This window comes from Amblyomma mixtum, chromosome 1 (assembly GCF_055824585.1).
Source record: "Amblyomma mixtum isolate Tamu chromosome 1, ASM5582458v1, whole genome shotgun sequence".
NCBI classification, from domain to species: domain Eukaryota; kingdom Metazoa; phylum Arthropoda; class Arachnida; order Ixodida; family Ixodidae; genus Amblyomma; species Amblyomma mixtum.
Window position 1 is genome coordinate 268298669 of NC_143012.1, and position 27727 is coordinate 268326395.

A 27727-nucleotide genomic window follows, 5' to 3' on the forward strand; every position below is an offset into this window, starting at 1 on the left:
GAGAGGCAAGCGCCGCGACACCTCGCACGCTTTTTTCTTCGTCCCCGGTTTTTCTATCGCCGGCACTAGGCGGTGTGCAGCACCAGTAGCAGCAAGGCCTTGTTCAGCACGTGCGAATTCCACAGCCACTGAGGAAAGAGGAGGAGGACAGTGCTTTTCGGACGCGGCTCGAGTGACTTCCTTTTTTATTTTTCTTCGTTAACCTCACGTGCTCATCAGGACCTGACCTTCCTGCTGCCGCGTGGCGTGAACTCTCTCCATCTCTCTCAGCGATTCTGAAACCGCGTGCCACCGGTCGCTACCAGCCGAGTCTGCTTGGAGGGAAGCCGAAGGTCTCTCTCCCTTCCTAGCCAGCGCACGCCTGAGAGACTTGTCACAGCGGTGAACCTCCAGTCTCCTCTACTTTGACCTCGGCGAAAGCCTGTTCACGTCCCTCATCACATACCAAGGTGAGCACTGAATGATCCCTCTCAGACACGCGCGCCCACTGATCGACACTATTTACTCAGTTTCCAAGGCGTAGCTTTGTCAGTTTTCGCACGCGTGTAAGTGCGAGAGAGGTGTTATGGTTGATTCTGAAGCAATGAAGAGGAGGCCGAACGACCATAGAGATCTTGAGCTTTCTTACTTTTGAAAAATAGTGTCGGAACGATGGCACATTGAGCGGGCACCAATTGCCTGAGAGCTTCCGGATATGCCAGTAAGCGAGGCGCGTAGATCAGCTTTGAATGAGAGAAATTTTGAAATGAAATTAACACCGGTTGGTAGGAATTGGCTGGCTTGACGTTATTTGTTATTTCAGCTACTCCAAACCCCTACGACTACGCACTTCAGTGCTGCCTTGGACTGAGTGTCGCTACGTAAATGTTTGGTCAGAGTGAAAGTGATTGACACTAAACAAAAACAAAAAAGTACAAAAACAGCATGTGAATAAAGCGTTAGATGGGAGAGTTCAAATAGTCCGCTGCCACGGCTCTCACTTTTAACGGCAACTTCGCCAGTGACATTTAGGTCTGTTGACGCCAATATTGCTTCGCTGTTGTATGTTAGTAGTATTCTTTTTTTCAGCAGCTTCCAGGCGGTGACAGGTTAGGAAGCAATGGTGTGAGAAATTGAGTACATATCTCTGAGGCAACGGCTCGTGGTTCTACGTTGATGAGGCAGTTGGAGACCTGAACATAAATTAACCCCAAAGTGGAATGTTTCGTAGGCGGATAGCTGTTATAATACAGGGCCTCAAGTATGTTTTTTTTTTCATAGGCACCTTGCGAGGATTATGCATCCACTGTTTTCTAGAATGCGCTATTTGGAGGGGGTCAATTTGTGTGGCGTCAAATACTCTGGGTTAGCGTGACATTAGTAACGAGTCTCTGCCGCATAAATATGGTCAACAGTACGACAGAAAGTCACCGACCAAAACAGATATTACCATAATGCAAAAACAGCTTGCGTGTTGCGTTTAAACCTGAGCTGTATAATTTGTCCGTTCACCCTTGGCAAAAGGCTTTTCATCCATTTGGCCGGCAATTAACACCGGGTGAAGCACCAGCGAAGCCAGGAGTAATTACTGCAAAGTTGCACCGCGAAACAAAGGTTGGCGGCCTCATTGTTTCCACTCCGGCAAGCCGGAAAAGGTTAACAGAGTGAGGCGACATCATTGCGAAAGGCCGGAAATCTGTGACGATTGTTCTCATTGCTGGGGTAAACCTGTCGAGAAAGGACGAAAGTATTGAGATAGCCAAATAACTGCAAAAGAAAAAAAAAAGCACTGGCGAGACTGATTAGCCCGAGCTTTCTGCTGTTGTTTACTTGTTAGCGAGGGGCATATGCGCCAAAACAACGGGCCGTCCCATATGAATTACTACTGTCTCCCACTGCAAAAACAAGGGTACGTGAACGGGCGTTGCCCGGCGTGTTTGAACGATATGTTGCTCCTATCGCGGTCGTATGTGAAACCGTAGAATAGACTTTTCGGAGAAAATGCAGTTGGGCTCCGATCTTTAGTGAATGGCAAGCAAACACTATGCTGTCTCATGCAAATATCGGATATCCGTAAAAGATGGAATTACGTAATGCGACAGTTCTGTCGACGAGTTTATAATGTTTCTTAATCTTGTTGCATGGCCGCACTAGCGCCAGTCGAAAGATACCAGTCACTTGACCTGGCGAACGGACTTCGGTATTTTATTTAATGTGACCGGAATTACCAAAACGAGTGACTCAAGTTCGAGAAAGGTGTGTGTGTGGGGGGGGGGGGGGTGCTTTGTTCGACGCGCTTTGAAGTTCCTTATCCCGCCTAAGTGTAATAATGTAACTGCAGGTCACATCACACACAAAAAAGCAGATCAACAGGTATTGCGTGAAGAAAGAAAATGTACAGCCTTTGCCAGAAGTAACCCAGCAACAAGGTTTGCTTCTCAAACTTGCAGTGGAGCCCCTTCCGCACCCCTGAAGACCAAAAGGTCTCGGGATGAGGATTCTACCTGCCTTCCATGGATTTGGAGCTTAAGGTGTACCGTAAATTCTTCCCTACACTACTGAGACACAAACCCCGTTGCTTTATTACTTTTGGCAAAACCACTGTATATAGCGCTGGCCGCTATAACTTGCACCGTCTGCACCTAAATCATAAGCATCACGACGGAGACTGCGTACACGCTCTCGATTCTTCGTGGTAGACTGGACGATGTTTAACCGCTGAAGAGCTGCAGTGCTCACTGGATGCAAGGAATTTGTCTGGCGGTGTGCCAGGATTGTGGAAAAACTCCCGTTTTTCATCCACCCTCTTCCTTCCATTTCCCCTCTCCACGGCGGTGAAGCAGTGACAACGACACCTCTCTCACGCCCGCCCCCTTCTCAACTCGTGAGAGCGCCCGCACCAAGCTCTTCAGGCGTGGGTCACATGATGATTGGGCGTTCCCATTGGTCAGCAGGGAGACACGTCAGTGCTCTGTTCTAAGTGGTCAGGAGGTGGTCACCTGATCCCAGAGTGGCGTCCGCAGAGGGGCGTCCGACACACATACTGTGTGACACCCCGGAGGCAACCTCCATAGCACAGATAGCTGTAAGCAAAGAACATCCAGCGTCCAAGAGGTCGTTGTCGCTTCACACCACGTTGTTCCCAGACCGCACTGAGCATGGCGGTTACGGCCTTTGTTCGGCCGCACGTGTGGAGGTCTTGGCCAGGACGGCCGACTCGCTTCCAGAAGGTCTCGCTCGGAGGGCTTTGTTGCGCTCAATCGTTGGCGGCAGGGTTCAGTCCGTGTTTATGAGTCGTTCGGTCAGCTGTAATATGGCCGCATAGTTGTGAGTCGTAGCAGGGAACATAAAATGCCCCACGTCCTTCTGCCACCGGCTCGGGCTAGTATAAAACAGCAAAGCACTCTGAGTTATGCGGAAAGACAATGGGGAAGATTCGAGTTGAGAGGGCAAGGTGCATCTCGACTTTCATACTTCATCTGAAAGACTGGCTTAATTGCATTATTGGGAACAAAATAAGCGGATCACGTTGTCATTGTAATCAACACTGCAATCATACCCAACAATTCTGGAAAAGAGCATTTAAACGGCAAGGAGTTTACGAGCGCAATTTTTTCATATATTGTGATATTTACGTATAACAATCAATATATCCGCGGAGTTTCCGTTAGCTAGCTTACATTCTTTTGCTATTAATGTTTTTTCGGTCGTCAAAAACGTCCCCCATTGGTTTTCTATGGCAGTCTTAACAGCTCCATGCCAACGATGGAAAAACTTTAAAAGAAAGATTTGCTATACATCGGAAGTAGGGATTATTACTTTCAATATTTCCATAAGAGTACTTTACAATTTTCAAATAGTCAAATTTTTTCTCCAACAATGTTGGACATGTTCAGGCTTGCCTGCTTTCCGAACGCTTCATTTTATGCGGACTCAGACGCTAACATCGCAAAGCGCGTTAACACATTTGTGAACAAAAAGCCGTCCCTAACACATTTATCAAAAGCATAAAACTGTTATTGGACACCTGCGCTTCTTAAGGAAAAGAAAAAAAAAGAACTTTGCCTCTGGTAGCCATATTACGTGGTTGGCAATCAAATTTTATTTTACAACTCCCATTTGGAAGTCGAGCATCCAATGCAAACTCGTTCAGGACGTGTGTATGAAAGCCGACACTTCGTGACGGATTCAATGACAGCTGCTAGCAATGCCTGGTAAGTGTTGGTGACGTAATCGATGGCCGATCTAAGTTTCTGCATTTTCAATCATGCGAAAAAATTCAGCACGTGATCGTTTATGCTAAAAAAAACGCATTAAAGGAGACTACTTTCAAGCAGGCAAAATATCTGATATTGTTGGAGTGTATGCACTCATCCTCCACTGGCTACTTGGCCGCTGCGATCCCCTTTTGAGTTCTGAACTGCAAGGTAGCAGTGAACGCACGTCGTCAATTGGAGGGGTGGGCCCTAGAAACTTTTCATATCCAAGAATCCGGGACAAAAGCATTTTTGAACTGAACAGAGTGTGTGTACAGAATTTTTTAATATATTCTAAGACTGCATTATAGCGATCAATAAATCCGCAGATCTCCCGTCGGCACGCTTGTATTTTTTTGCTATCAATGTTTTTGCTATCGTCAAAAGCGTTACTCATTGCTTTTCTATGGCAGTCTTAAATGCTCGATGGGAAGGATGGAAAAATTTTAAAAGATATGGATTTAGGCTATTCGGCAAATAGCAGCCTCAGTAATCAGACAGGTTACGATTTATATAGCAAAAAGAAGAGCGGTCACGCAGCCAGAGTTGAAGATGAGCATCTCCACGTCATTTTTAAAAGTTAACCACAAGGTTTAGTTTCAGGCTTCCCCTTAGGAGTTTTGTCGCACGCATTTTGTTGGTGCATACAAATCAAGTATGCACCAACTCGCCCAAGAAGAAGTGTTAATGCATGACTTCGTCTTTCGCTGATGTTAAGATTTACGGCGTGGTGGGATCGCTCAACGGCCTTTTTCTCAGCGCTTTCAGGTAACGAAAGTGTGAACTACGGCTATGGAAATACAAAGGAATTCCACATCATGACGTGTTCTCGAGAACACGTCGGACAGCCGCTCCTCATTCCTTCGAGTATCGGCAGCTCCAACCATGTCAGTGTTTGTGTTTGGACCGCGCGGATTGTCCATTGTCCGCGGAGGCGGGGTAATCTCCAGACACCTCACAATGCGCTCATCAGCTCCACTTTTGAGGTACGTCAAAAACACTGCGGACCAGGGTCACCCCGAAGTTTCGCAGGGAGACGCGGTCGGGAAATCGCCGAGAGAAAGATTTGAAATGAACGAGCAATGACAGAAACATTATGAGCGAAATAAAGCGTCAGTAGAAGAGATGCGATAATATCTGTGCGTTTCGTGAGACGTCATGCTTACTGCGCACTAATGAAATCCGGCTCCTGAAACAAAAGGGACGAAAACAAGGGGACTGCGTGGGCTGTCCTTTCTCTGTCAGCTGCTGAATTTCAGTCAGCGCGCAGTAAGGATGAGCATGCGGTCGTCAGATAGCTGCGGTGTTTGCTGCGGCACGCAAAGAATGCGAAGAGCGCGTTGCAGACTTGTTGCGACCGGACAGCGATAAATAGCGCAAAACTTTTCGAAAAATGTGAAGATCAAGGACGTCTATAGCTGTGCTTGTAACAAGGTTGGCTAGGCACGAACCAAGTGCACTTATTATATGAACAGCTAACATGCTTTCTAATTATAAACAGAGAAATGTGCTTAGAAAAACAGACACGGATACACGTGACTTGGAAAAGAAACGAAGAAAAGTAAAATCAGTAAAATAAGCAAAAAGGAGTGAACGAGGAAGGAGGACAAAGAGTGCGGAAAGACGGACCAACACTTCACCTGTGAAGTGATCTTGAGAGAACCCCTGTACTAGGACTGCAACACAGAATTTGCGTCGGCTAATACTTCTACATGTTGATATGCCCTTTCCCCTTGTTCTTTGCCTCGAACACAATATCAATACAACTTCAATCTAAAACGCGCTATTGATTAAATAGCAGTGGATGGCTGGAACAGAACCTACCACTCTCGTATTTATTAATGTTAATAAAACATAATCACAACCCCCAGGTTAATTAACCCGGTTCGTCTCTAGACAATCGTGCACATCCATAAGGGCTGCCGTGGAAATGACGCTAACCAATAAGCGACGGACCAAACCTCGTCATAATTGGTTGTAGCTCGTGCGGACGCGTAACGGGCGTAGTTATCGTAGTAGTTGATGGTTGTGCACTGATAAGGCAGAAATTGCAATGAGAGGTCGTCGCACCGTCGTGCGTACAACGTAATCCGCCTTCAAATACTAATATATTACGTGATGACAGACGGTATTTCTTTCCTTCTTTACATTCTTGCAGGCTTGTAGGAGGTCGTTTGTATTAATTTTGATTTTTGATTACAATCAGAAATTTTGGCCAAAATCGCCGAGACTGCGCCGATGAGCATGCGGGTCATCTCCGCTAATTTTATTTGCTGACAACAACTGTTATCATAAGCCGGCGCACGTTGACAAACATGAAACGCCACAAGTGTTTGTATTCGCGACTTACTATTTACCATAATTTCTTACGGAACCCTGAAAGGACACTAAAAGGAGGCATTTATCTCTACCGACCACTCTGAATTCAACGACTCTAACCGCACGCATCCTATATTCCAATCAGCCGTATAACAGACCACGCGTGGAGTATTAATAACCATCATGTTGTTAAATACAAGAGGCTGCGATGGGCTGTGATGGGCTAAAGTCGTTCGTATTGCTGTACATGCTGAGCTGTAAAGAACACAGTGTTGTCGACATATTTCTTGAATGGCGTGGTAGAATACGCTTAAGGTGCACCGTGAAGGTACGCAAGCAGAATATGCCGTCCAGCCCGTCACCTTGCCTAGCACAACCAATAAAGCTTTCTGAGCACTTAGTTCTGATGCCTCGCAAACTGTCTTTGTTCTAACTAATCTCCGTATCTTTTCTTTCATGCTTATCCGAGCTGAATAGTTGACAGCAGGAAGAAAACATGAATGGAAATGCACGTCGAATACCGTTGAATGGAAGCCCGGCCACTCTTCTGCTACTTATCTGTTCTTCAGATATAGAAGTAACGTCGGTATATGCTTTGCTAGAAGTGACGCAATAGTGACGCGCTAGGCATTTCATGATCACCTGATACCGAAGAGCTATTGCTAAGATATGTTCCTATATGTTCTGCGCATCTCTAGAGCAAGCAATCCTTTAGACTTCCAGGATATCGAGAATTCCTTCATTAGAGCAATAGAAAAACAAAAAACTGATCCGACCATGGTCGCTATTGAACGTCCTCCTTATACCACATTTTGTCGGTCAGCGATATTGCGCCTTGCTTCCAGGAACACTACATAGCAGGAAACAAGATTGAACGAGCGATCAGTATAAAGAAGGAGAAGAAGGTAAAGAGCGCTGATTTTATATGTATCAGCAGCGCGAACACCACACAGGAAGAAGAAGGAGAAGAAGGTAAAGAGCGCTGATACATATGGATCGCAACCAACTAGCCCGACAGATGGTGTTGATCAGTATAAGTCCGACCGATTTCTTTCATTCCAAGGGTGGAGAGGGTGTAACTACGCGGAAACCGCGACGGAGGCTCATTCATAGATAAAACGATATCTCAGTGATGTTGTCGCCCGCGCCTGACATTTGGTTCTCGTTCATAGCGTAACAGAAATAGATTGTTTGGTGTGCACGTCATATGGGTCTCCCCTTGAATGTCTGCGTGATATTTTCTCGTTCTAAAATATAGATAGCGAGCCCTTTATTTTTAAGCTTCCTACACGGAAAACGAATGGGACGGAACGAAAGGCACATTGTGAGTCCCGAAAAGGTCCTGGACCCATTTGTTCTTCATTATTGCCGTCACTACCACCCCTCATAACATAAGAGCATAAAAAGGGCAGCTTCTTCCATCGAAGGAGAAAGGTATTTCTCTCGAAGTTTTTTTTTCTTTATCCCGCATCAGCTTCAGCCAGCCGATCTCGTCAAATTTCTTAATTAGTTCTAACCGAATGACTCTCGGCGTTATCATGGTCAAGTGCTTCTAAATGAAATAAAAGAGCTACCCTTGCAAATTTCTGTCGCGGACTAAACCAAGCATGGTCCGGTCGAGTTTTTGAAGCTCGTACGGAATACCAGATACGGAATACCAATGATAAGGAGTAGTGATAGCGTGTTCATTTGTGGCATGGGGTCAGTCTTACTATTCTTGGTATCAGCCAATGTTCGGGTGGTTAATGATTTCAATAGGAGCGGAATTATGAGATTTGATTCCTTCGCTACGATATTGACGCGCGGCATTCTTAGCCAGTGCGTTTGGCCCAGGTTCGTACTTGGGCACACCGCAGGGGCGTCATCTTGGGTAGTTGTATTGGGGGAAAGGCAAAGTTCGGACAGAAACCTAAAAACAAGGTGCTGTCCGATCGTTTCCCCAGTGCCATTAAAACAATGCAATACAACCGACTAACTCACATCGAGATCGTTTTGCTCAACTTCGTTGTTTCACGGATATAAAGATTGTTGCAGTCAAGATGCGGCCACACGGGCACACAAATCAAAGCCCTCTGATTCCGGCCGCCGCGGTGGGTCAGTGGTTATGGTGCTCTCGGCTGCTGACCCGAAAGACGCGCGTTCGATCCCTGCAGCGGCGGTCGCATTTCGATGGAGGCGAAATGCTGGAGGCCCTTGTACTGGCGATGCCCGTGCACGTTAAACATCCTCAGGTGGTCGAAATTTCCGGAGCCCTCCACTACGGCGTCCCTCACAGCCTAAGTCGGTTCGGGACGTTAGATCTTCATAAAAGAAACTAAATCTCTGATTTAGTTACACGTTAGAAGCCGGAACATTTCAGCCACATTTACATCCACAGATGTGTCCCTCTCCCAGACATACCTTTATGAAATCCTGCTGTCTTTGTTTTTCAGTTAGACAATTCTACTCGGCTGAGGACGACTGCAGCCAGCATCCAGCTTTCTGTCCATTCTAAAGCATAGCGTTTTAACGGCGGTGTCTGGAAGTTACTGAATGGCGTTGGCAAAGCTCTGAAAGTAATTTGGAAATCCAGAGACCTTAAAAAGGTTGGCACAGACAGCGCTTAACTGAGCACGACCGCTTACAAGTCTAAATCCTGGCCTTCAATTTTGGCCTAACACTTTCGAGGGCAAGCGCTGCCCTTTTTGAATATCGACGAAGCACAACGAAGGGCAGAAACTGTTTAGCCCGACGCCATGGCCGGGTCGAACGCGTGGAAACCGATCGGCCTTTTTTATCAGGTGCGGCACACTTGTGTCGATGATTACCTGAAGGGGCATGCGCACGTAGCCAAGATACGCTGTTCTACTTAGCTCGCTCAGTTTTTCATCGCTGTTGCGTACAGGCATGTGTAAGCGCTTTATGCTGCCGTCTTTGACCGGCGGTCTTCCTCAAAGACGGTGCAGGGGTCAGTGTACCAAGAGCGTTAATTCCAATTTGAATGTGCTCGAGCTAATTTCGTTTCGAGGCACATATATGCGCAACAAGCTCGCTTTGAAACCAGCTCGTGGTGGAACGGCGGGAATTCATTTTGCCGAAAAGTGCTCGTTACAACCGCGGTAAAATTGCGCATAAAAATGTAACGACAGGCTTTGGTAAAATCAGAACGCGGAAGACAGAAAAGCGAAAAACGAAGAAAAATGTTCCTTGAAGCACGTGCTTTTAGACGTGGGTATGAATTTCCATAAATGGCTCATTATGCCATCAGCTTCGGTGCCTTTTGATTTATTCTGCTCGAACCGCCGCCATCCACTGCGCGGAGATGCATTAAGCATCATCTAGCGCCCTTCGGGTGCTCTATATATATGAAACAGCCATGCTCATAGTCTGATTTCGTTAGCTGAAGGAAGGTAGCGCTGTGGGTGGCAGTTAAGTATTGGAAAAACATCTATTATGGGGCCCTCTGCTATGGTAATCCTGCTCCAGGTGTGCGCTGCAACTTTTCGCCTTGCGGTTGCGAGAGCTAGCTTAAAAAAAAAAAAAAAGTGCCGACATGTTATTGCCGTTCAGTATGGCGCAAAAGATTATTAGTGTTAACTAACAAAAAGATTATGAAGTTGAACACACCGAAGCGACATGTTGGCTACGAAGAATGCCGTAGCGGAAGGCTGCGCATTAATTTAGGCCACCCGGAGTTCTCTACCGTGCGGTGACATCGCTGAGCATACGGGTGTTTTTTCATGTTTCGCCTCGCTCGAAACGAGGCCGCCGATGTCGTGATTGATTCCAGGTCTTGTGGCTTAGTAGCGGACCACCCTAACCACTGACTCACCACGACGGTTTGTAAACTAAGGAGTGATAAACTAAGTAACAAATTTTTCCCGAGGGGAAAAACCGTCTTTCACATCGCATGCCTTTGTCATTGTTTAATATTGAACTTCGTGGGTCAGCATGCAAGGTTAATCCGGAGAAATGAAGGCAATTAAATATACATTATCTTGTAGTGATCCCTTTACTGCAACTCCACTTCACTGACAATTATAATGTAGTAAAAGAGTACTTACTCAAGAGCACTATATATAATTTATGTTCAGGATGATTAGTCTCGCACGTTCGTATGTGAAATGAACTCTACCCAGGCACAACTTTCTTATCCAGCTTTCGAATATGCACACATTATGCAAAAGTAAATCCCTTTTTTCACTCTCGCCATTTCTTTCACGCAGCTCTAAAGGATGTGACTTCCAAAGAAGCTTCCTTTTTTTAAACCTCGGACAGTGTTTTTTCCTCTCCATATTTTCTTGCTGGTGAATCGCGGCAGGTATGCTAATATATTCTTGTTCTCTTGCTGTTCTACGTGCGCTTAAAAGGTGAACCTGAACTTTCGACTTGTTTTTCATCTCGCGGTAAAAACCATGAAAACATTTCTAACATTTCGCGAAAAGAAACGACATAAATGAAGAATAAAATAATGTAAAATTGGCGATTGACATTAAAACCCTGAGGTGCGTCATCGTGGTAGTTAGGAATGCATTCAATACCAGGACATGACCTTCTCACCGTTCACGCTTAATTGACTCGTACGTAAGCACGTTGTGCATTAAGTATAAATGAATTATAAATGAATAAATGAATAAACGTATAAATGAATCACGTTGTGCGTAACAGTATAAATGAAGAAAGAATAAAAGGAAAATGTTAATCGGTGACTGGCATTAGCATCCTGAGGTGCGTCATTGTAGTGGTTTGGATTGCGTTCCATACCAGGAGGCCACCTTATCACCTTTCACGCTAAATAACTTGTATATGAGCAGGTTGTGCATTCCATCTTCGCGAAGCATTTTCTACAATCCGAGAACGACAACCATTGCCTCTATGACAGCAGACAGCGAGACCAAGCAGGGCAAGAAAAGAATTAAAGCTCAGGGAAGAAGGCATTTCCTCATTTGCTGCGATCCTTTACAGCTCACAATAGGTGAATGAAAGCCCCAAGTCCCGTGCTGTTTGCGATCGGCGCTGTGCTATCCACACAGCTGCCTGTGAGCCAGCGCCAGAGTGGAGCACAGATACGGCTCTACGTCGTCGGCACAAATCACGCGAGTCCTAAACGAAAATGGCACGCACCTTATCGCTTTTCCGCGGTTACTGCCAAGATATTGCGAACGCTCAAGGGAAGGGGCCGGCATCTCTTTGCACTGAGCCGCTGTGCCGATGCACAGATGTGGGCCACGAAGGGAACATAAGCGTCCTGCTGCTGCGTATGTGGTCAGAAGTAGAAGCTGATGTCCAGACTTCTAAGTCAGGATACTGACTTGGCGCCTAGGCTGTCGAAGCCTTCAATGTTTTCGCGTGCAAACATTTTCTCAATACAGCTGGCGACAATAATTTGTACGTAACTGCGTTCCAGGGCAGAGGAGACTGCAAAGAAAGGGTGAGTCCGTCAAATGATGAGTGGTTAGAAAAAAGGCCTTCGTCAGAGCGTTAACGAGGGAAGGGATAAAAAAAAATATAAGAAAGGGTCCTTCTGTTTGATTAAATCAAAACACCCCAAGGTGCTTTGCCGCGATGGGGTAGCGAACGGGCTTAATGCTTCATCACTGGCAGGCTGGCGCTTGAGGACGGAATCAAATTACCAGCAGAGAGAAACTGCCAGATTATCGGGCATTTAGCACACAACGCAACACGCCGCCGAGGCTCTTGCTAAGCGCGGCATTAACAGCAACCGTATTTAGCGGAGAATGAAGAACACAGTTAGCAGCAATACATGCGTTTGTTTGTATTTTATTTTTCTTAGAATGCCGCTGCTTAAGTTCGAGCGCACGCACCAGATTAACGTGGTACGCCACGAGGCGTCTCACAAAAAGCTAATACGATCGATACAAGAACGGGTGCTTTGGAATATGCTTTTCCGCTCCATTATAAGGACCCAAGTTGTGTACGGCTTCGGCCGGTAACGAAAAAAGTTCAGACCAGATGTAAACGAAACGCAAGGCACTGAAGCGCTTATTCAGGGGCCGGTTTCAGTGCCGTCATTTCTACAGTAATGGAAACGGAACTTCATGTTTTGTAACGAATCGCTTCCTGACTGATTTAACAGCAGGTAAAATCTGGCTATCAAAAGCTTATCAAGAGCTGATAACTGGGAGATGATGTGGCTGGTCGAATCTGGCTTTAACGGCGGAGCTGGGCAATGAGAAACAAGCAAACAAATTGAAAGGAAGAAAAAAAACTGACACGATAGTTCGGCTAAAATATCTGTTCTTCATAAATAATTATAATTTATCTCCTTCTTTCGTAGAGTGTGCGTGACGTCACAATGCAGTCGCTCGTGACGTCACTACGTGATGACAAATCAGTGTGGCCATCACAGAAGCGGGGAACATGCGGGGACATATGTCGTTGCAAAAGAATCCGTCAGAAATGTGGCCGCTGCACAACCTTTTGACTCCAGACTGAGCATAGATATTAGGACTAAAAAAACAAACAAGAAAAATGGGTCCCAGCCCACACCACTATGTATAACTGGCTTAAAACAGTCATAAAGGCACGCAAGCATCATAAAGGCAAAGGCACGCAAGCATAAAGGCACGCAAGCGGCAAAGCCTGGTTTTCTGCCCGGACGTGGATCGCCGAAACATGTAGCGCGAAGCAGCCTCTGAAACCGGCCTGCTTACGTAGATCTATTTGTTAGTAGGTACACGTGCGCTGTGAAGCAAGATGAGGGAAATATTCAGAAGGCTGTAGGTGCTAGTTACTTTGCGATGCTTGAACGCCATTGGTCGATGGTTCGGCTGTTTGTTCACCGGTGAGTGTGACTGGCCGGTAAGCGGGCCTGTGACCTGGCCAGTCACGATGTTTGTCCTTCATCTTTTCTTGCTAATGCACAGAGCATAAGAGTCATCCATTCACGAGCCAGTCAGATTTCACGAAGTACTAAATAGCTTCACCTATTTAGTTTTAGACACTCATTTCCTGAAGATCGGAATTGCGTAAGCCTCAGTGCAGCTGAGTGCTTAACGGAGCAGTAAATATTGCTGTAGATATCTTGGGAGCGCTTCAAGCTTTCGTCAAAAGGCAGGAGAGACTAGTTCACGAAAGTAATGGAGACATCACTCCGTGATCGAGAACGCAGTAAAAGTCTGTAAAATAATGAGCTTGCTAGGCGCACCGACCAGGCGATATCGCAGAGCCACACGTGTGGCTTTTTTTGGATTTTTTGACTCTTCGAAGGCTTAAGACAATCCCGTAATCGAAACAACGCTGGTACAACCATGTTTGTTTATGCTAGCTGCAAGGACGACTCTTGCTCATGTGAAAACATGAGCGAGTTGGTAAAGCATACTTGGTCAATAGCAGCGCCGCGGTTGTGTTTCTTCTCTCGCCGCTTCGTACCGTGTTACTAGCTATGTGTAAAGTTATGGAATGTGGCACGGTTCCTTGTATAATTCAGCTTTCTGGGTCCTTATAAAGTTACTCAGAACAGCAACTAAGTCCACTCAGCGTTAACGTCAACGAAGACCCGATCCATGCACAGTTTTTTCACTTCTACCTGTTTACCTTTTGAAACCCTTTTGCGAAGAACATCCGAAGAAATTCGTCCAATAGTACGTGTTAAGTGCTTAACGCACTTAATATGCTCAACGTACCGTAGGGCACCTCATACTAACTACCTGCAAGCGTTAACATAGAATACCAATAGATAAACCATCGGTACAGCCAACAAGCGGCTCCTTCAATAAGTTTGCGAAGTTTGTGGCAAAGGTTTAGCAAGCGACGTCCACGCAACCATCTTCAGTGCTGTGGAGCGCCTTAGAATTTGCCTGCTTATATGCTGTACTTGATCTGCATGCAAAGACGCGCAACTGCAGTATATAGTTTCCGCTGTGGGCGGTTTCATCTTTTTTTGTGTGTGTGTCTCAGTTGGTTTAGTACTCTTCGAACATACTTTGCGCGTGTCTGATCCTCGTTGTGCTTGGTATGACGTAATGCATCTGGTGACACCGAAGGAAAGGACACAATAGTTGGAAATGTTAGCGGCCGTGTTCTTCAAAATCTACTCATATTTGCAGTTTTTATTCAAGTATATCTGCCGCTATAAATAAATATTTCAACAAAAGGAGGCAATGAGCACATAGAACAAGGAGGTAAAAAGGGGCAACCACGCTCTGGTGAAACGGTGGAAGAAAACGACGCATATAGAAAGGATACGTCGTGGAGTTCGAAATTTGTTTCTGACCGGGGAGTCTGGTTTCAACGCGTGGCCAAGGACTGAACGAGCTATGCACAATGACCTGGCCAAAAGGTAGGGGGCTTGGCATGATGGCCCAAGAAGGGCCCCTTTCATACAGGTGGGCATTGCGAGCCTGTTTTTTATTTCTCAGCAGCGACATAAGAGAGTGAAGCATATATTATATTACGCGACTGGGGTCCCTAGAACTAAAACAATGAGCCGAGCAACGCTCATTGTCATTCTATTGAAGGCTTCAATTTTGCAGTTGTATATACTTTTTCCTTTCTTTCGATGGCATAAGAATTAGAGGCTTGGGTTTTCAATTCGCGCTGATAACTATGCATAAATATACTAAAAACAGGTTATTTCTCGCGTTAAGCAATAGCAATATATTGTGATGAATAGCGGGCTTACTTTTTTTTTTTGTTCTGTGGTAGGGATGCTAGCTAAAAAGAGCTGAGAGCTCCAGGCCGGTGAAAAGTTCATAATTTCTTTGTAAATGCCATGCTTTAATGCTGGGCATGTCTGGTTAAAGAAATAGTGGAAGGAAAAAATAGCAGCAAGAAAGACAAAATATGGACAGTGTAACCGCGCGCACTGTGAGCGCATGACAAAGGGTTCAAGAGAGCCCCTTGCTGGAATGTAATATAGCTCTTCAGCTATGAAGTTCTGACAGCATGTCTGAAGGTAGATAACGTAGTCAATGTATGATAAAAGACGTGCTGAAAATAATCAAACAGCAATTTGTTGTCGGGCGCTACTGAAGTTAAGCAGCGTCTGACAATAGCGCACGCGCTTTTCTGCGCACTAGACGCAAGAGTGTGACGTGACAAGAAGTAAATCCACCTGCCACGTGCCGTTGCAGTTGGTGTAAGACGCAGTGGCACTCGGTAGTGCGCAGGTCAATGACCTTTTGCTGCTTTTTTAAATTTCAACAAGCTTCACCTACGGCACAGCAGGTAAAGTAAATGATGGAATCCTTGTAAGAGCAGGCTGGAGACAGTGCTGTCTACATTTTTTTTCTCTTCTGAGTCAATGCCCTTCGACATGTACGGACCACATTTCATAACCATCATGCAGCTCTCTACGGCAAACAAAGTAGCAGCCTCCCAGACAGCGCGGAGCGATAGAAGTCTGGAGAGCCTGTAGGCAAGTCAGGCTTGAGGTTCGCAGGGACTTTGAACAGTCACTGGGGCATGCGGACAAGCCCGCTAGGTACCTGCTGCACATGACCAGTCACGGCAGTCGGTAGTCAGTCGTGAGGTGTCTGTCATTTGTCAGCGTCTGGCCATGACCATGGAGATGAGCACGCTAATCATAATGACCACTCCGCCAACGACGGCCACTTGGAACAGGTACTCGCGCAACACCTTTCGGTGGATGAGTTCCTGCAGCTCGCGGCCCTGCTGGTTACGCGGTTCCTTGACCAGCATCATCTTGGTGAACTGGAGCGCCGTGCTGTAGTTTCCCAGCTTGGTGTGAGCAAGCGCCGTCATGTAGCAGCAGTCGATGGGCCGGTACTCGAGCTGTATCAGCTGCTCCATGAGGACAATGCCCTGCGATGCAGCCAGCTATCAAATGCCTGTCTCCACGACTCAATTGGCCGACAGTGCCTAAGAAGCTGGGCTTTAAATGGTACACTACTAGTTCCTGCAAAGCGTTGATGTGACAAGAAGAGAATAGTCCTTTTCCCGAAAGATTACAACGGAGATTAGCTTCGCTCCTGCGTAGAGCTACTACCACATGCCGCAGTACCATTAACAAAAACTTGTAGCTTGGGCGTTTCGCAACGAACTATCATTCTACAGCGATATCTCTCTGATATATGGTTGTAGAATTGGCTACGTAGGTGGTGACTGTGCACGAAAATGAAACCACATCACGATGCGATGAAGTCTCCACGAGGAAAAAAGAAGGCCCCCAATAAGGCGTGCGCAAACCACGCCACACTCATCTTGTTACCCACCAGCGATGCGTTCCTTGGCGAGGTTCAAAGGGACACTGATTTACATGAACTTGCACGCAGGGGGGTAAGCTGACCCGGAAACCTCAAGGTAGAATACCTTCCGCCATGTCTCTCTAGGAACTGGTCAGCGAACAATGGTGATTTTTTTTTGTCATTATGGTCGCCACTGTGGGCATATTTGAAGGTTTGGTTTTATGGGGGTTTAACGTCCAAAGCGACTCAGGCTGTGAGGGACGCCGTAGTGAAGGGCTCCGAAAATTTCAACCACCTCGGGTTCTTTAACGTCCACTCACTACACACAGTACACGGGCCTCTAGAATTTCGTCTCTATCGAAATTCGACCGCCGCGGCCGAGATCGAACCCGCGTCTTTCGTGTCAGCAGCCGAGCATCACAACCACCGAGCCATTGCGGCGGCAAATATTTGAAGTAACATTGTGTTCTTTCTGAATGAACCATCACAATAACTCATGATTTCGAACCACGAGCACACCTATGTCGAGACTGAAAACGAAACTGAAGTGCGTGGAAATGGCAAAATGCACTGTTTTGATAAATGACTAATCTATTGTAAAGCAAAGCCGGTTTCGAGCGCAGCAATTCAGCCTGCCTCGTCGCGTTTCGGGAAATAGCGGCGACCAATATGGGCTCACAGTCACGCACCTTGATGATGTCAGCCGGGAAGCGGCTGAGGACCAGGCACCGACCGTAGTCGTACTGCACGGCCGGCAGCATGTGGCCATGGTGCAGATGCTCGTTGTAGCTGATTTCGATGCGGTGCAGCTCTCTGGAGTCCACATACGAGCGCAAGAGCCGCTCGCAGTTAGCCGGCTTGCGTCGAGACATGGCCGGTCTCTCTTCGGTGGCCTTGCTCACAGGCCCCGGTAGATTCTTGGTGGTCGAGTGCCTTCGACAGGGCGCTGGTGGCTCCTACCACGACGGCATGTCTTCTGTTTGACCAACATCAGCCGCACACTGGACGCAAAGGATTGCTTCTTGAGTCATTCGCGTGCACTACGCATTTGATGATCGAAGCGTTTCCTAGTGGCCAAGGTATGCAATGGTGGTGAATGTGCGCTTTAGTAAAAGACGTCATCGGTTTTTTTCTTGCCTTTACTTCTTTGAGTTATTATCTTTTTATCTAAGTACATTTTCACTCCCGGGAAATCAGCGTCATTCAGCTCTTCTACCGAACACAGTGTGCACTATCTGTCTTTTCTAGTAAGCGTGGGCGTGTCACGGGTGAAAGAAGAAGTGAACGATAAGGAGACGATACGGCAGACTACTTGGCGAAATCAGGTCTCAATGTGCTTGTCCCGTCTAGCGTCCCTGATCTGATACTTTTCAGGAGGTCTCGTTTTCAGTGTTATCGGTGTACATCCGCCATACGCAACGATCCCTTGCTTTCTAGCAGCATTGAATTCAAACCTCTCATGTACCCATGGAAAACTCGTGTGTGTAAATCACAGCAGTGTGAAGTAGCGATGACGCTTGTGCGGTGCAGGGTCCCCCGTCTAAATCTTTACTTATGTAGCTGCGCGTTCAGTCCCACAAACCTTTGCGCGGCTTCAAGATAAATTGAAACAATGGAGCATTTCCTACTCTCTTGCCAGAGGTTCGGGCAGCAGAGAAGAACGCATCTAGAAATCCTCATTACCAAAAGTTGGGACTTACATTATCGGTCCCGCTTCTTGTCTCCTTCGGTGCGAGTGTCAGAGCTTTTGCGTTGCAACAAGCTTTCGAATACTTTAACGATTTCATAGCAGGTGCCGGCAGATTGCCTTGATGTTTGTATCCAAAATATTTCACATTTAAAACATCTCTCAGTAATTTCGATGCATTCAATTTTGTGATCTGGCCTCCTATTTTTTGTTGTCTTTAATTAATGTATCAGTTATTACCCAAAGTACATTTGTGAGCTTGCAGTCAATTTACCCTCTTCTCTTGGCCCTCCTCTCTCATTAAACCCTTGCGTTGAACCCTGGCACATACCCCCGTCGTGGGTATGTGCCATGCCAATAAGGCACCAACGACAACAACTGTCCGAACTGGTGTCGTTCTTCGTAGCTGAATCTACCTGCTAAGTGTGCTGCCGATATGCTTCTTGAGATACTGACTGACATTCTGACCTGGTACGGAACAACGCCATGACTCATTTCTTTAAACTGTATATGTCCCAAGGGGGAAGAATAAAAATAATGTAAGAATGATTTGAGCTAGTTGGTTGTAGCATGACATGGTCTGCGCAAAAAGCGTACTGGCGCTAAAGACGGAGGCGCCAGTCCTGTCTTGTGTGGGTTATCTCCGTCTTTTAGCGCCAGTACGCGTTTTGCGTAAACCATGTCAAAATAACGTATTTCATTACTTTACCGGTACATGAAGATAAATTGTAAGCACACACAGGCAAACACGAAGACCCGGGTGCGATGTCAGGAGACGCTAGTGGATGCGCTTAACCTGGCTGCCATTTTTCTTGTCCTACGGTTTTCCGCAGGCCTTAGCATATATTAGAGTTCACTCGAACGCAGATCAGCGTGTATACAAAGTCAATGACCCACCGTTGCCTTTTCGAGGACAGCATAGTCTGCCAAGTGTAGCTGGACTGGAGAGGACGGGCCGCAAGTGATGAGATGAGGCCACTCTGTTGTCGCTGACAATCCCAGATTGCATTACTAGTTTCCAGTTCGGGAACCTTCTCCACGGTTAATAGTAACTAGAGTTTCCCGATAAGCGATAAAACGGGATCGAGCCTGCACGTCCCAGGCGTCTCCCACCCGCGAGTCGGTGCAGTCGAACCCAACGGCGCAGGAGTGACGGTATTAAACTTTAACGGCCTTTTAGGTTCCGCTAATCCAATGAGGCTCGGGGGAATCGTGGGCGACTCGATTAGATGCCGCCGCAGCGCTCCCCGGCTGCCCCCAGTGGAGTCGGAAAAGACTTTATTCGATTTCTTGACAGCGGAGCGGGCGCAGACGTGTTTCCCTCTCAAGAACGTCTCGGCTTCTGGTTCGGCTGGCTGCATTGCTGGCTGTCCTCCCGGCTTCTGACTCGGCTTTGTCTTTCCACTCATCTTTCCTATTTTTCGCAAGGCTTCGAAGACCGCAAAACTTTGCGCCACTCTTTGTAGAAGAGGAAAACAAAAAAAGGTGGAAACAAAGATTCAGTAAATCTTTCGTCGTGATTAAGTTGAGTGGGAGCTCAAACCGCACTGCCAGCTACCTGTCGTTTTATTCCTAAGCCGAAAAAATTTTCTCTGTTTGACCGCTTAAAAGTGCAAACAGGGCTTGCGGCCAGAGGAAGTGGTGGAGCAAGAACCGTACTTGTAAGAAGTGTCGCTGAATTATTCCAATGAATTCTTCACCTTAATATAGACTGGGGCCTTGTTTGCATTCTGGGCCGACGAGTAATGGAATGTCTCTTCAAGTCGTTCACATTCCTTCGCGCCACTGTTCTTCCACCTGTTCGTGAGATTCGTTATTCTAAGTAAACGAATTCGTGCTTTTCGCCTGTGCGGGTGCCTTGCGGTTTGCAGAATGAATTTCCGGCCGGTACAAACGAACAGTTGCGTGCGGAGAAAAGGAAAGAGACCATAACATTCGGCTGTGCTGCTCGCGCCGTTCGAGTCAAAGCCTAGTCAACCTGTAAAGAAGAGAGAACGGTGAAGTCTCTCAAGTCTGTGGGGGTTCGCGGGTCTCGACTTAACGCTGGCACAGATGCCCTCCTTTCCTTCGCCTCGAGCTATGATTGCGATGGTCGAAAATGAACGGGCGAATATGTAGTCGTGCTCCTAGCTCAGACTCCGTGATTGACGCGTCACGCGAATTGCTTGATTAAAGAGGTACCGGTGGCTAGGCAAACACACTGCTCTGCTCCGCTATGGGAGGGGGTGGGGGGGGGGGGGGTATAGACGCTTAACTGTCACCACGTCCTCTCAGCAAGCTCCCTATCCAAGCCTATACCCCTTTCCTTTCTCTCTCTCTTCCACCTTCCCCTTCTGTGTTCATCACACACAACACAATTCGGTTTCTTTTCTGGGCCCTTCCTGATTCCCCAAGGCTTTAACAAATTTGTGCCGCTTGTTTACAAACCCTGAGAGTGGGCGAAAAAAAAACGTCGCTTTGTGTATCCAGCGCGCCACCTCATTCGTCAATTTGTGACGCGGACGTAGGCGCGGAGAAGTAGGTAGTTGTCTGGGCCTCGAAGCGGGGCGCTGTCAGTTGTTAACTTCAACGAAAGCGCTCTATGTGGGAAGCCCTGAACACGCACACAGACAAAAATAAATATTACCGCAGCCTTTACCGCTACAGGAGCGGAAGCAAATTGTGAGACTCCTGAGTGTAGTAGCAGCGGCTTGTTGGCCCGCGAGCTCGTCGAGTTGCCCAGATTAAATTTGCTGGTATCGTCAAGGGAGACAATCTGCTCGTAATTAAGAGAGAACGCAGGAAGCGAGATTTATAGACCATAATTTTGAGCACTAAAGAAACTGTTTTGATTAGGCGATCGGAGTATGCTTTTTGTGCGAGAGCCTCGCCGTGCTGATGCTTCTCAGTCTACAATTGCGGCCGCCATTTGTTGGGAAGAAAAGAGCAGAGACTCTCGCGAACAACTTTTCAATACGATGAAATGACGTCTCTGGCAAGGCTTCCTAACAAGCTGGGCAAAAGCCGTGGATTGAGCGTGACAGGAAAAAAGCGAGGCTAAACTTTCGCTGACCTTTCGTTTGTGAACAAAGCTTGATTATTTGGGAGGGAGGAACTGGGTGACGTCTTCGGTTACTAGCTGAAAACGAGGGGAACAGCGTAGCCTATTCTTGTGCGTCAGCATGTGAGCGACGAGGTTCGTTTTATAGCTCAGTAAAACATTAAAGGTCCATCAAGAGAAGTTTTAGCGTTGCGCTGCAGAGGGAAAGTGTGTATTAAGATAAATGTAGATGAAATTCATTCTTTTCTCTTCAAAGCAGCTAATGAACAGGCGTATTTAAATAAAAGAAAAGTTTTTGTCGGTACTGACGTAAGCACCTAGGTCGATTAAAACTATCGGGCGATGTTTGAGATCGTGGTACTAGTAATCATGATTGTTCTCTCTCTCTCATCAACAAGTACTGAGCAGTGTCGTCTGAGTAGGAACTGAAATCAAGAACCTATTGATAGCATTCGCGCTGGGAGAAAATTGTTAGATGCAGCGCGCATAACAAAAGCACCGGAAACAAAGTGCTCATCGGGCCGACTTGGCTTTGTTTAGGATAGCCAGTGTCGAACGACGTTATTCCAACTTGGCCATCAAACATGTAGGCTTCCTCAAATATTTCGCGAGGGTGCGGTCCGGATGCATTATTCGCGGGTAGCGCGGGACAGCTAGACCGGCTGCGACGCTGCCTTACGTTACCTTCCTCCTCTTCCGCCCCCGTTGCAGCCATCGCATCCCAGTCCGCTCACTCTCATGGGGGCAACCTTGGCGGCTCTCACTGGCGATGGCGACACTTCGTCCCAAAGTAGCCGGCTCGTCCCCATAGCCGTTGCCAGGATGACGCTGAGCCGCGTCTACTCGTTTCATTTCGCGGAATTCCTGTGGCTGCATGACGCACCCGTTATACTCTTCTCTCTTTCTTTATCCGCAGCCACCTCGGAGTTTCGACACCTTTAGCTTGCGTATATTGTATATGTATTTATTTATTTCCGGAAAAGGCACTTGAAACTACAAAGGAACTGGTGTTTAGCTAGGAAATAAAGGAAAAAAAAAACGCCCCCACGCTCTTTTTAATGAAAAGTTATTTGTTTGTAAGTTGTTTTAGCGCAAGAGGTAGTACACGTATTACCCTCTAAGATGAAAACGGAGGCAACCCACGGCGTCATCTGTGATGAAGTTTTCGGAGCGTAAACTGTAGCCAGGTATCACCTTGCTCTCGCGTCAGCAGGTTTCTACCACCGCGTCCTTTATTATTTACGTGGTCTTGGGTCGAGACTCTTAGATGAAGCTTTTTTTTAGAAGGAGAGGTCATGAGCAGTGAGTGAATTAGTTTGGCAAACGAGCAGAGGGCGACGGCTCGTGGATAACTGAGTGGACTAGCGACGCGCCTGTAATATAACCCGGCGTGGTAACAATCGTTTGTACAGGATGCAGTGGAATTACACCTCTTCGTTGTAGGTAATGAGCCATCATGTAACGAACTCGAGGGGTCATCACAGCAATCATTGGAGGTGAGACTGAATGGGACGTGGTGGCATTGCAAGAAGCCACTGCACCGGCATTGTTGTAGCACCACGTAATAACTGCCAAGCCTTATAGCTCGTGGCCATTGATTGAACAAGCCGCTAGACTGCTTGTGTTGAAAGTGTTTAGTGAGTTTTGTTGTTGTTTGTTCGCAAGAAAGAGACGTGCTGGTCATGCTGGAGAGAAATTGATGCGTGAACGGTTGGCCTGTCACGGACAACTCTAGAAGTACTTTGGTATGGGCTAGTTGGTTCGTAGCCAACCTGGCAACTGTCCTGTTGCTTCACGTTCCTTCTTACCCTCGTCCCATTTGCGCCTTTCTGTTTCAAGCACGGACAACTTACCTGTATGTTTTACTTTTGTCGGAATTATACAACTTCCATGATTTTATTCCATCCAGAATAGTCCGTGAAATGTTTTTTTGTTCCGCATGACTATGTTTGAGTGTTCATTTTTGCAGGAATGTTAGCTCGTTAATTGAGTTAGCTGTAACGAAAAGCGCGACAAATACATCGTCTCAGGGCCGACTTAAGTTTGATGGATTACCTTTCACGGATGATGTGAACATTGCCTCGAGCCTAAGCGGAAGAGCTTCACTTCCCACCGTCTACACAATTTCATTGCGGTCTTGGCAGTGCAGCGTTCCTCGCACGCATGTACGCAACATTGAGGTTTTTCTCTCTTTTTTTTTTCACTGACCAGGTTATCGCAGCGCTTGCACCGCGCGCACCTGTAGTCCTCTCACAATAGTCAGATATAGGCGAAAACGCTAAATGAAAAAAAAAAAAATCTAACGGATGAGGTCAAGTAGTGGTCATGGTACAGTTCCTTGTTCCTCCATCCATAGTGATCATATCAAAGCTGATTCCAATGTCCACATAATCACCCATCGCAGCCCTCTTTCTTCCCCTCTCCCCTTCACCCAGTGCAGAATAGCAGCCAAGGTAACCATAATTTAAACCGACTTTTGATGGAGGTAAAAGGCAAAACGCTGATGTGCTGTGCAATGTCGGCACTCGTTAAAGAAGCCCAGGTGGCGAAGTTAACCCGCAGCCTCCCACTACGGCGTCTCTAATAACCGACGTCAATCTCTGGGGCGCTAAAACCCCACATATCACTACCTTCATATCGTGCTATATTGTCTTCGTTTGTTTGGGCGTAAACATCTCTCTGAGACCCAGGTGTGAGAGATCCGATAACCGTCGAGCTGAGAAGACACACGGTGGTTACCCCCTATCCTTCTCTGTTTTCCCTCGCCGCAGGCTCAGCTGTCGCGATGACCCTCACGTACCTGTGCCTGGTGACCTCGCTGATGGTGCTCTTGCTGGCGCCGTCATGGGCGGATGCTCAGCCGCCCCACTGCCGCGCTCTCTGCCAGAAGGCCCCTGGCGAAGACGCCTGCGAGCGCTGTCGGCTGAGAACCTTCATGCGCTTCGGCAAGAGGGACTCGTCGCGAGCCATAGCCCTGATCCGAGAACCCGTGCTCGACGTCCAGTCGCTGCTGCTCGACGATGCCGCGGGACCGTCGGCTTCCGGCCTGGCCGGAGGCTCGTCCGCGTCTTCGTCCCGCGAGCAGCTCCTCCTGGAGCAGCCGGCGCCCGCCGTCGCCCGGCCTAGCCGGGACCGCTACGGCCTGCTGCTCAGGGCCATACGGGACGTCCGAGGGCGGAGCGCGGACTAAGGGGCCCGACTCGTCCTCCCCGACGTTGCATCCTCTATCGCTCTCCTGCACACGTCCCCCACCACACACATTCCAAGAACCGAGAAACATCCCACCCTATCGCGACACGCTGTACAAGGAAGCGACGCGTGCTGTCGCTGAGTCTGTGGAAGAAGGCCGTGCCGGTCGCAGATCTGCATGCTGAAGAGGTGCGACTGCCCCTCGATACAAGACAGTCAGGAGAAAAAGATACCCTGGCGACATGCTTTTCGCCCGTCAACACCTGGTTTCCCCGTTTTATTGCTTCTGACAATTTTTTCTTGCGAGATGTTCGAACTCAAAAAAAAAAAAACTTCGCAGTGTTCTGATGTTACGGGGTGGGCGCGGATGTCTGCAAACCAAAGCGCAATGTTCTAGTTCACAATTGCTTCTGTTATTGCGTTGATTTACAAGAGTGGTAGGCAGGTTCGCAAGAGGAATAAACATGAACTACATCTACATTGTTTTATTGGAGGCAGCAATGTAGAATTCCTAAATAACATAGCCCATAGCTTCTCGCCGCAGTAAATATACTGAAGCTGCCTGCGCACTGATCTCGGACGCAACGCAGGAAACTATGTTTTTCAGGCTCATAATTTTGATCTCAACGGATTGCTCGCGATATGATATACCCAACCAGAATTCCCTTCGCTCCGCCTTTTCTGGTCGCGGCAATCGAGAGAAACACTATGAGTTCAGGGCAGAGGTAGCTGTAAGCAAGAACTCCTCTTGCATTCGACACACTTGACTTTAAGCACCGTAGTAGGACTTCGTTCTCAGAATGTGCGAACTTTACTGTTGTCGCGTCGTGGCTTATTTTTCTGTATCCGCTGCACAGAATCTTGCATGTGTGCACCCTCTGAGATAATTTCTGTATGCTGTGTTGCTAATAGAGGAGATGAACATTATTGACAGCATTCAGTATTCGTGTTATACTTCGCAATATCTGTGCGTGACTCATTTCACAAAACATAAATATCAAAAAATGACTTTTGAGAATGAACTGAATGTGGTAATGATGGCGCTTTTTACTAGTGCAACTATACGTTTAAGCACGAGAAGTTAATGAAGGACGGAGAACTATTCTAAAAATTAAAAAGAAGAGATCTTTATTACAATAGAGATCGTTAAAACGAAAAGTGGAGGAGGAGGAGAAAAACAAAACTATATTTATTTATTTGCAAGATGTATGTTTTGCAGCTAAACGTTATTTATTTATCCTATTAATTTATCTACCTTATTGCTGTACTAGACTGGTCCACGCCAACTTATATGCCTTGTTAGCTTATTTTAGACATTTGTTTAGACGCGAACTTAGTCGAGGCTTCAGGAAACATAGGAAGGATAAGTTTCCTGCAATTTGCCATTCCGCGTCAACAAAGGTGTGTATGAGTCACTAGCCAACAAATTAAACGATAGAACAGCAATTAACGAATCCACTTCAACATCTGCTTTCATCAGTGGATATTCCATTCAGATATCACTATTTAGTGTGCTGTGTTAAGAAATGCTGATAAGGTGGACCGCCGACAAGTAAAAACTGAAGTTGCTGAGGCTCATGCTCTGTTTCTCTTGTCCATTTGTTTTATCAGTTCATACGAGCATTAAAAAAACAGAGTTTTATAACGTTATCAAATTAACAGCCAACGGTTCGGTATGCAGCCGGAATATACGAGTGCTACGGGGTAAAGTGAAATTATATTAGTGCCTCAGTCGTGATTAGTAGCATATATGTCCTCTGCTTTCTCCACGGTTGTGTAATTACAAATTCCGAAGACAAAAAAGATTTGGCGGTACAATTGGCTCATATCCGGCAAATTTCAGAGATAAAAAAAATCCCGTAAATCAATCTTTTTTCTTCTGTAAAAGCTCCGACTTGTGTGTGAAATAAAAGTTTTATATCTTCTACGGCAAAATGAGTATGACGCAGTATTGTGTATGGTCAGTCAGTAGTCGCGAACTTTCACTGAATTGACCGTGCGTCACTGGCTGACACGATACCGTACAACTTGGCCTTTTTTTTTTAGACAAACCAGGTGGCCACCACTAGAAGAATCCAGTACCGAGGAAAGACTGACGGAGTTCTTAATTCAGTATAAGGTTTTAGTGCAACAACTACTAGTGATTCTTTTTCATGGAGGATTTCTATTATTCTCGATAACTACAGAAATTGTCACATAAGTGGCCACACAACGACTAGAAAGCAGATTTTTTTGGTCATCCGCGCTCTCCTTACTTCCATAAGCTCTTCGTTGGCTGGCGCTGAGACCATGAGAGAAAATAAAAAGTGACTGAACCTCTGTAGACATGGCAAGTGAGAAATGGTGTTTACAGCGATTACACAAAAGTTGTTTAGCAAGTTATATTAAATTTCTTTTCCGTTTCCTTACCTTCGTGAGATGGCAAGGGTTCGCTGTACGAAAAGAAAAATGTTCGCGTACATTGTATATATACGTCTATTTATTTATTTATGCGTGGTATTTATTGTTCGAGGCAAGAGTGACTTTCGTTCTGCCTTGCGTCGGTAGTTGTTTGACTTTCAGCTGTGGTTGCTGAAAGCTTCATAATTATTTTGTGAGGCAAATGCGAAGCATTGCTTCTTAAGGTCGCAACTTCTCTGCGCCCTGTAGTAAATGTGTAGCGCGCGTGGATCTCTGCTTTTGTTAGCAGAACAGGAAGTGAACTTGATTTCATATGACTGCTTTCATGTCATGTCAACATTGTACCCTACAAGGTGACAGTAAGTTACCACTCGCTTCGAGTGCGCAAAGTTTGTCTTAAACTGTATTTGTTTGAAACAAGCCAAAACTAGGATTACGTGAATAAAATATCCTTTATTCTGGTCAAAATGTTCGTTCCTTCTCTATTCGTTGCATGTGAGCGTTTGTGAGCGGCTCCTAAGTGGATTCATCTCACGCATTAGAGACGCCATGTTATTTCTTGAGGCTTGCTCTTTTGTTCAATTCAACTTATTTTCCTCTACATAAATAAATACAAATGAATTTTTTCCAGATTGCAATAAGCAGTAAAAACAATTACGACATGAACATCAGGAAAGCCCTTCGCTCGGTGGACTGGGGGCTTCCGGTG

General features: G+C 46.6%; 2 protein-coding genes across 2 annotated transcripts; one reads left to right on the plus strand and one right to left on the minus strand.

Moving 5' to 3' along the window:
• Positions 1–27480, plus strand: LOC149371653 (uncharacterized). The gene is made up of 2 exons (XM_089565896.1): positions 1–449; positions 24201–27480. Exon 2 carries the CDS (start codon positions 24215–24217, stop codon positions 24617–24619), a length of 405 nt encoding a protein of 134 aa, XP_089422022.1. The 5' UTR covers positions 1–449; positions 24201–24214; the 3' UTR covers positions 24620–27480.
• LOC149371654 (uncharacterized) lies at positions 16041–17574 on the minus strand. Its single transcript, XM_089585218.1, has 2 exons — positions 17392–17574; positions 16041–16319 (listed from the first exon to the last, which is right to left on the minus strand). The coding sequence occupies exons 1-2, from the start codon at positions 17572–17574 to the stop codon at positions 16041–16043; spliced, it is 462 nt and encodes a 153-aa protein (XP_089441344.1).
• Positions 27481–27727: the final 247 nt, after the last annotated feature.

Excerpts from the sequence above, each read along its gene's own strand:
- LOC149371653 (XM_089565896.1), top strand. The coding sequence starts at position 24,215 with ATGACCCTCACGTACCTGTGCCTGGTGACCTCGCTGATGGTGCTCTTG.
- LOC149371654 (XM_089585218.1), bottom strand. The coding sequence starts at position 17,574 with ATGTCTCGACGCAAGCCGGCTAACTGCGAGCGGCTCTTGCGCTCGTAT. Across the intron at positions 16,320-17,391 it reads TCCCGGCTGACATCATCAAG|GGCATTGTCCTCATGGAGCA; the intron begins GTGCGTGACTGT and ends GCTGCATCGCAG.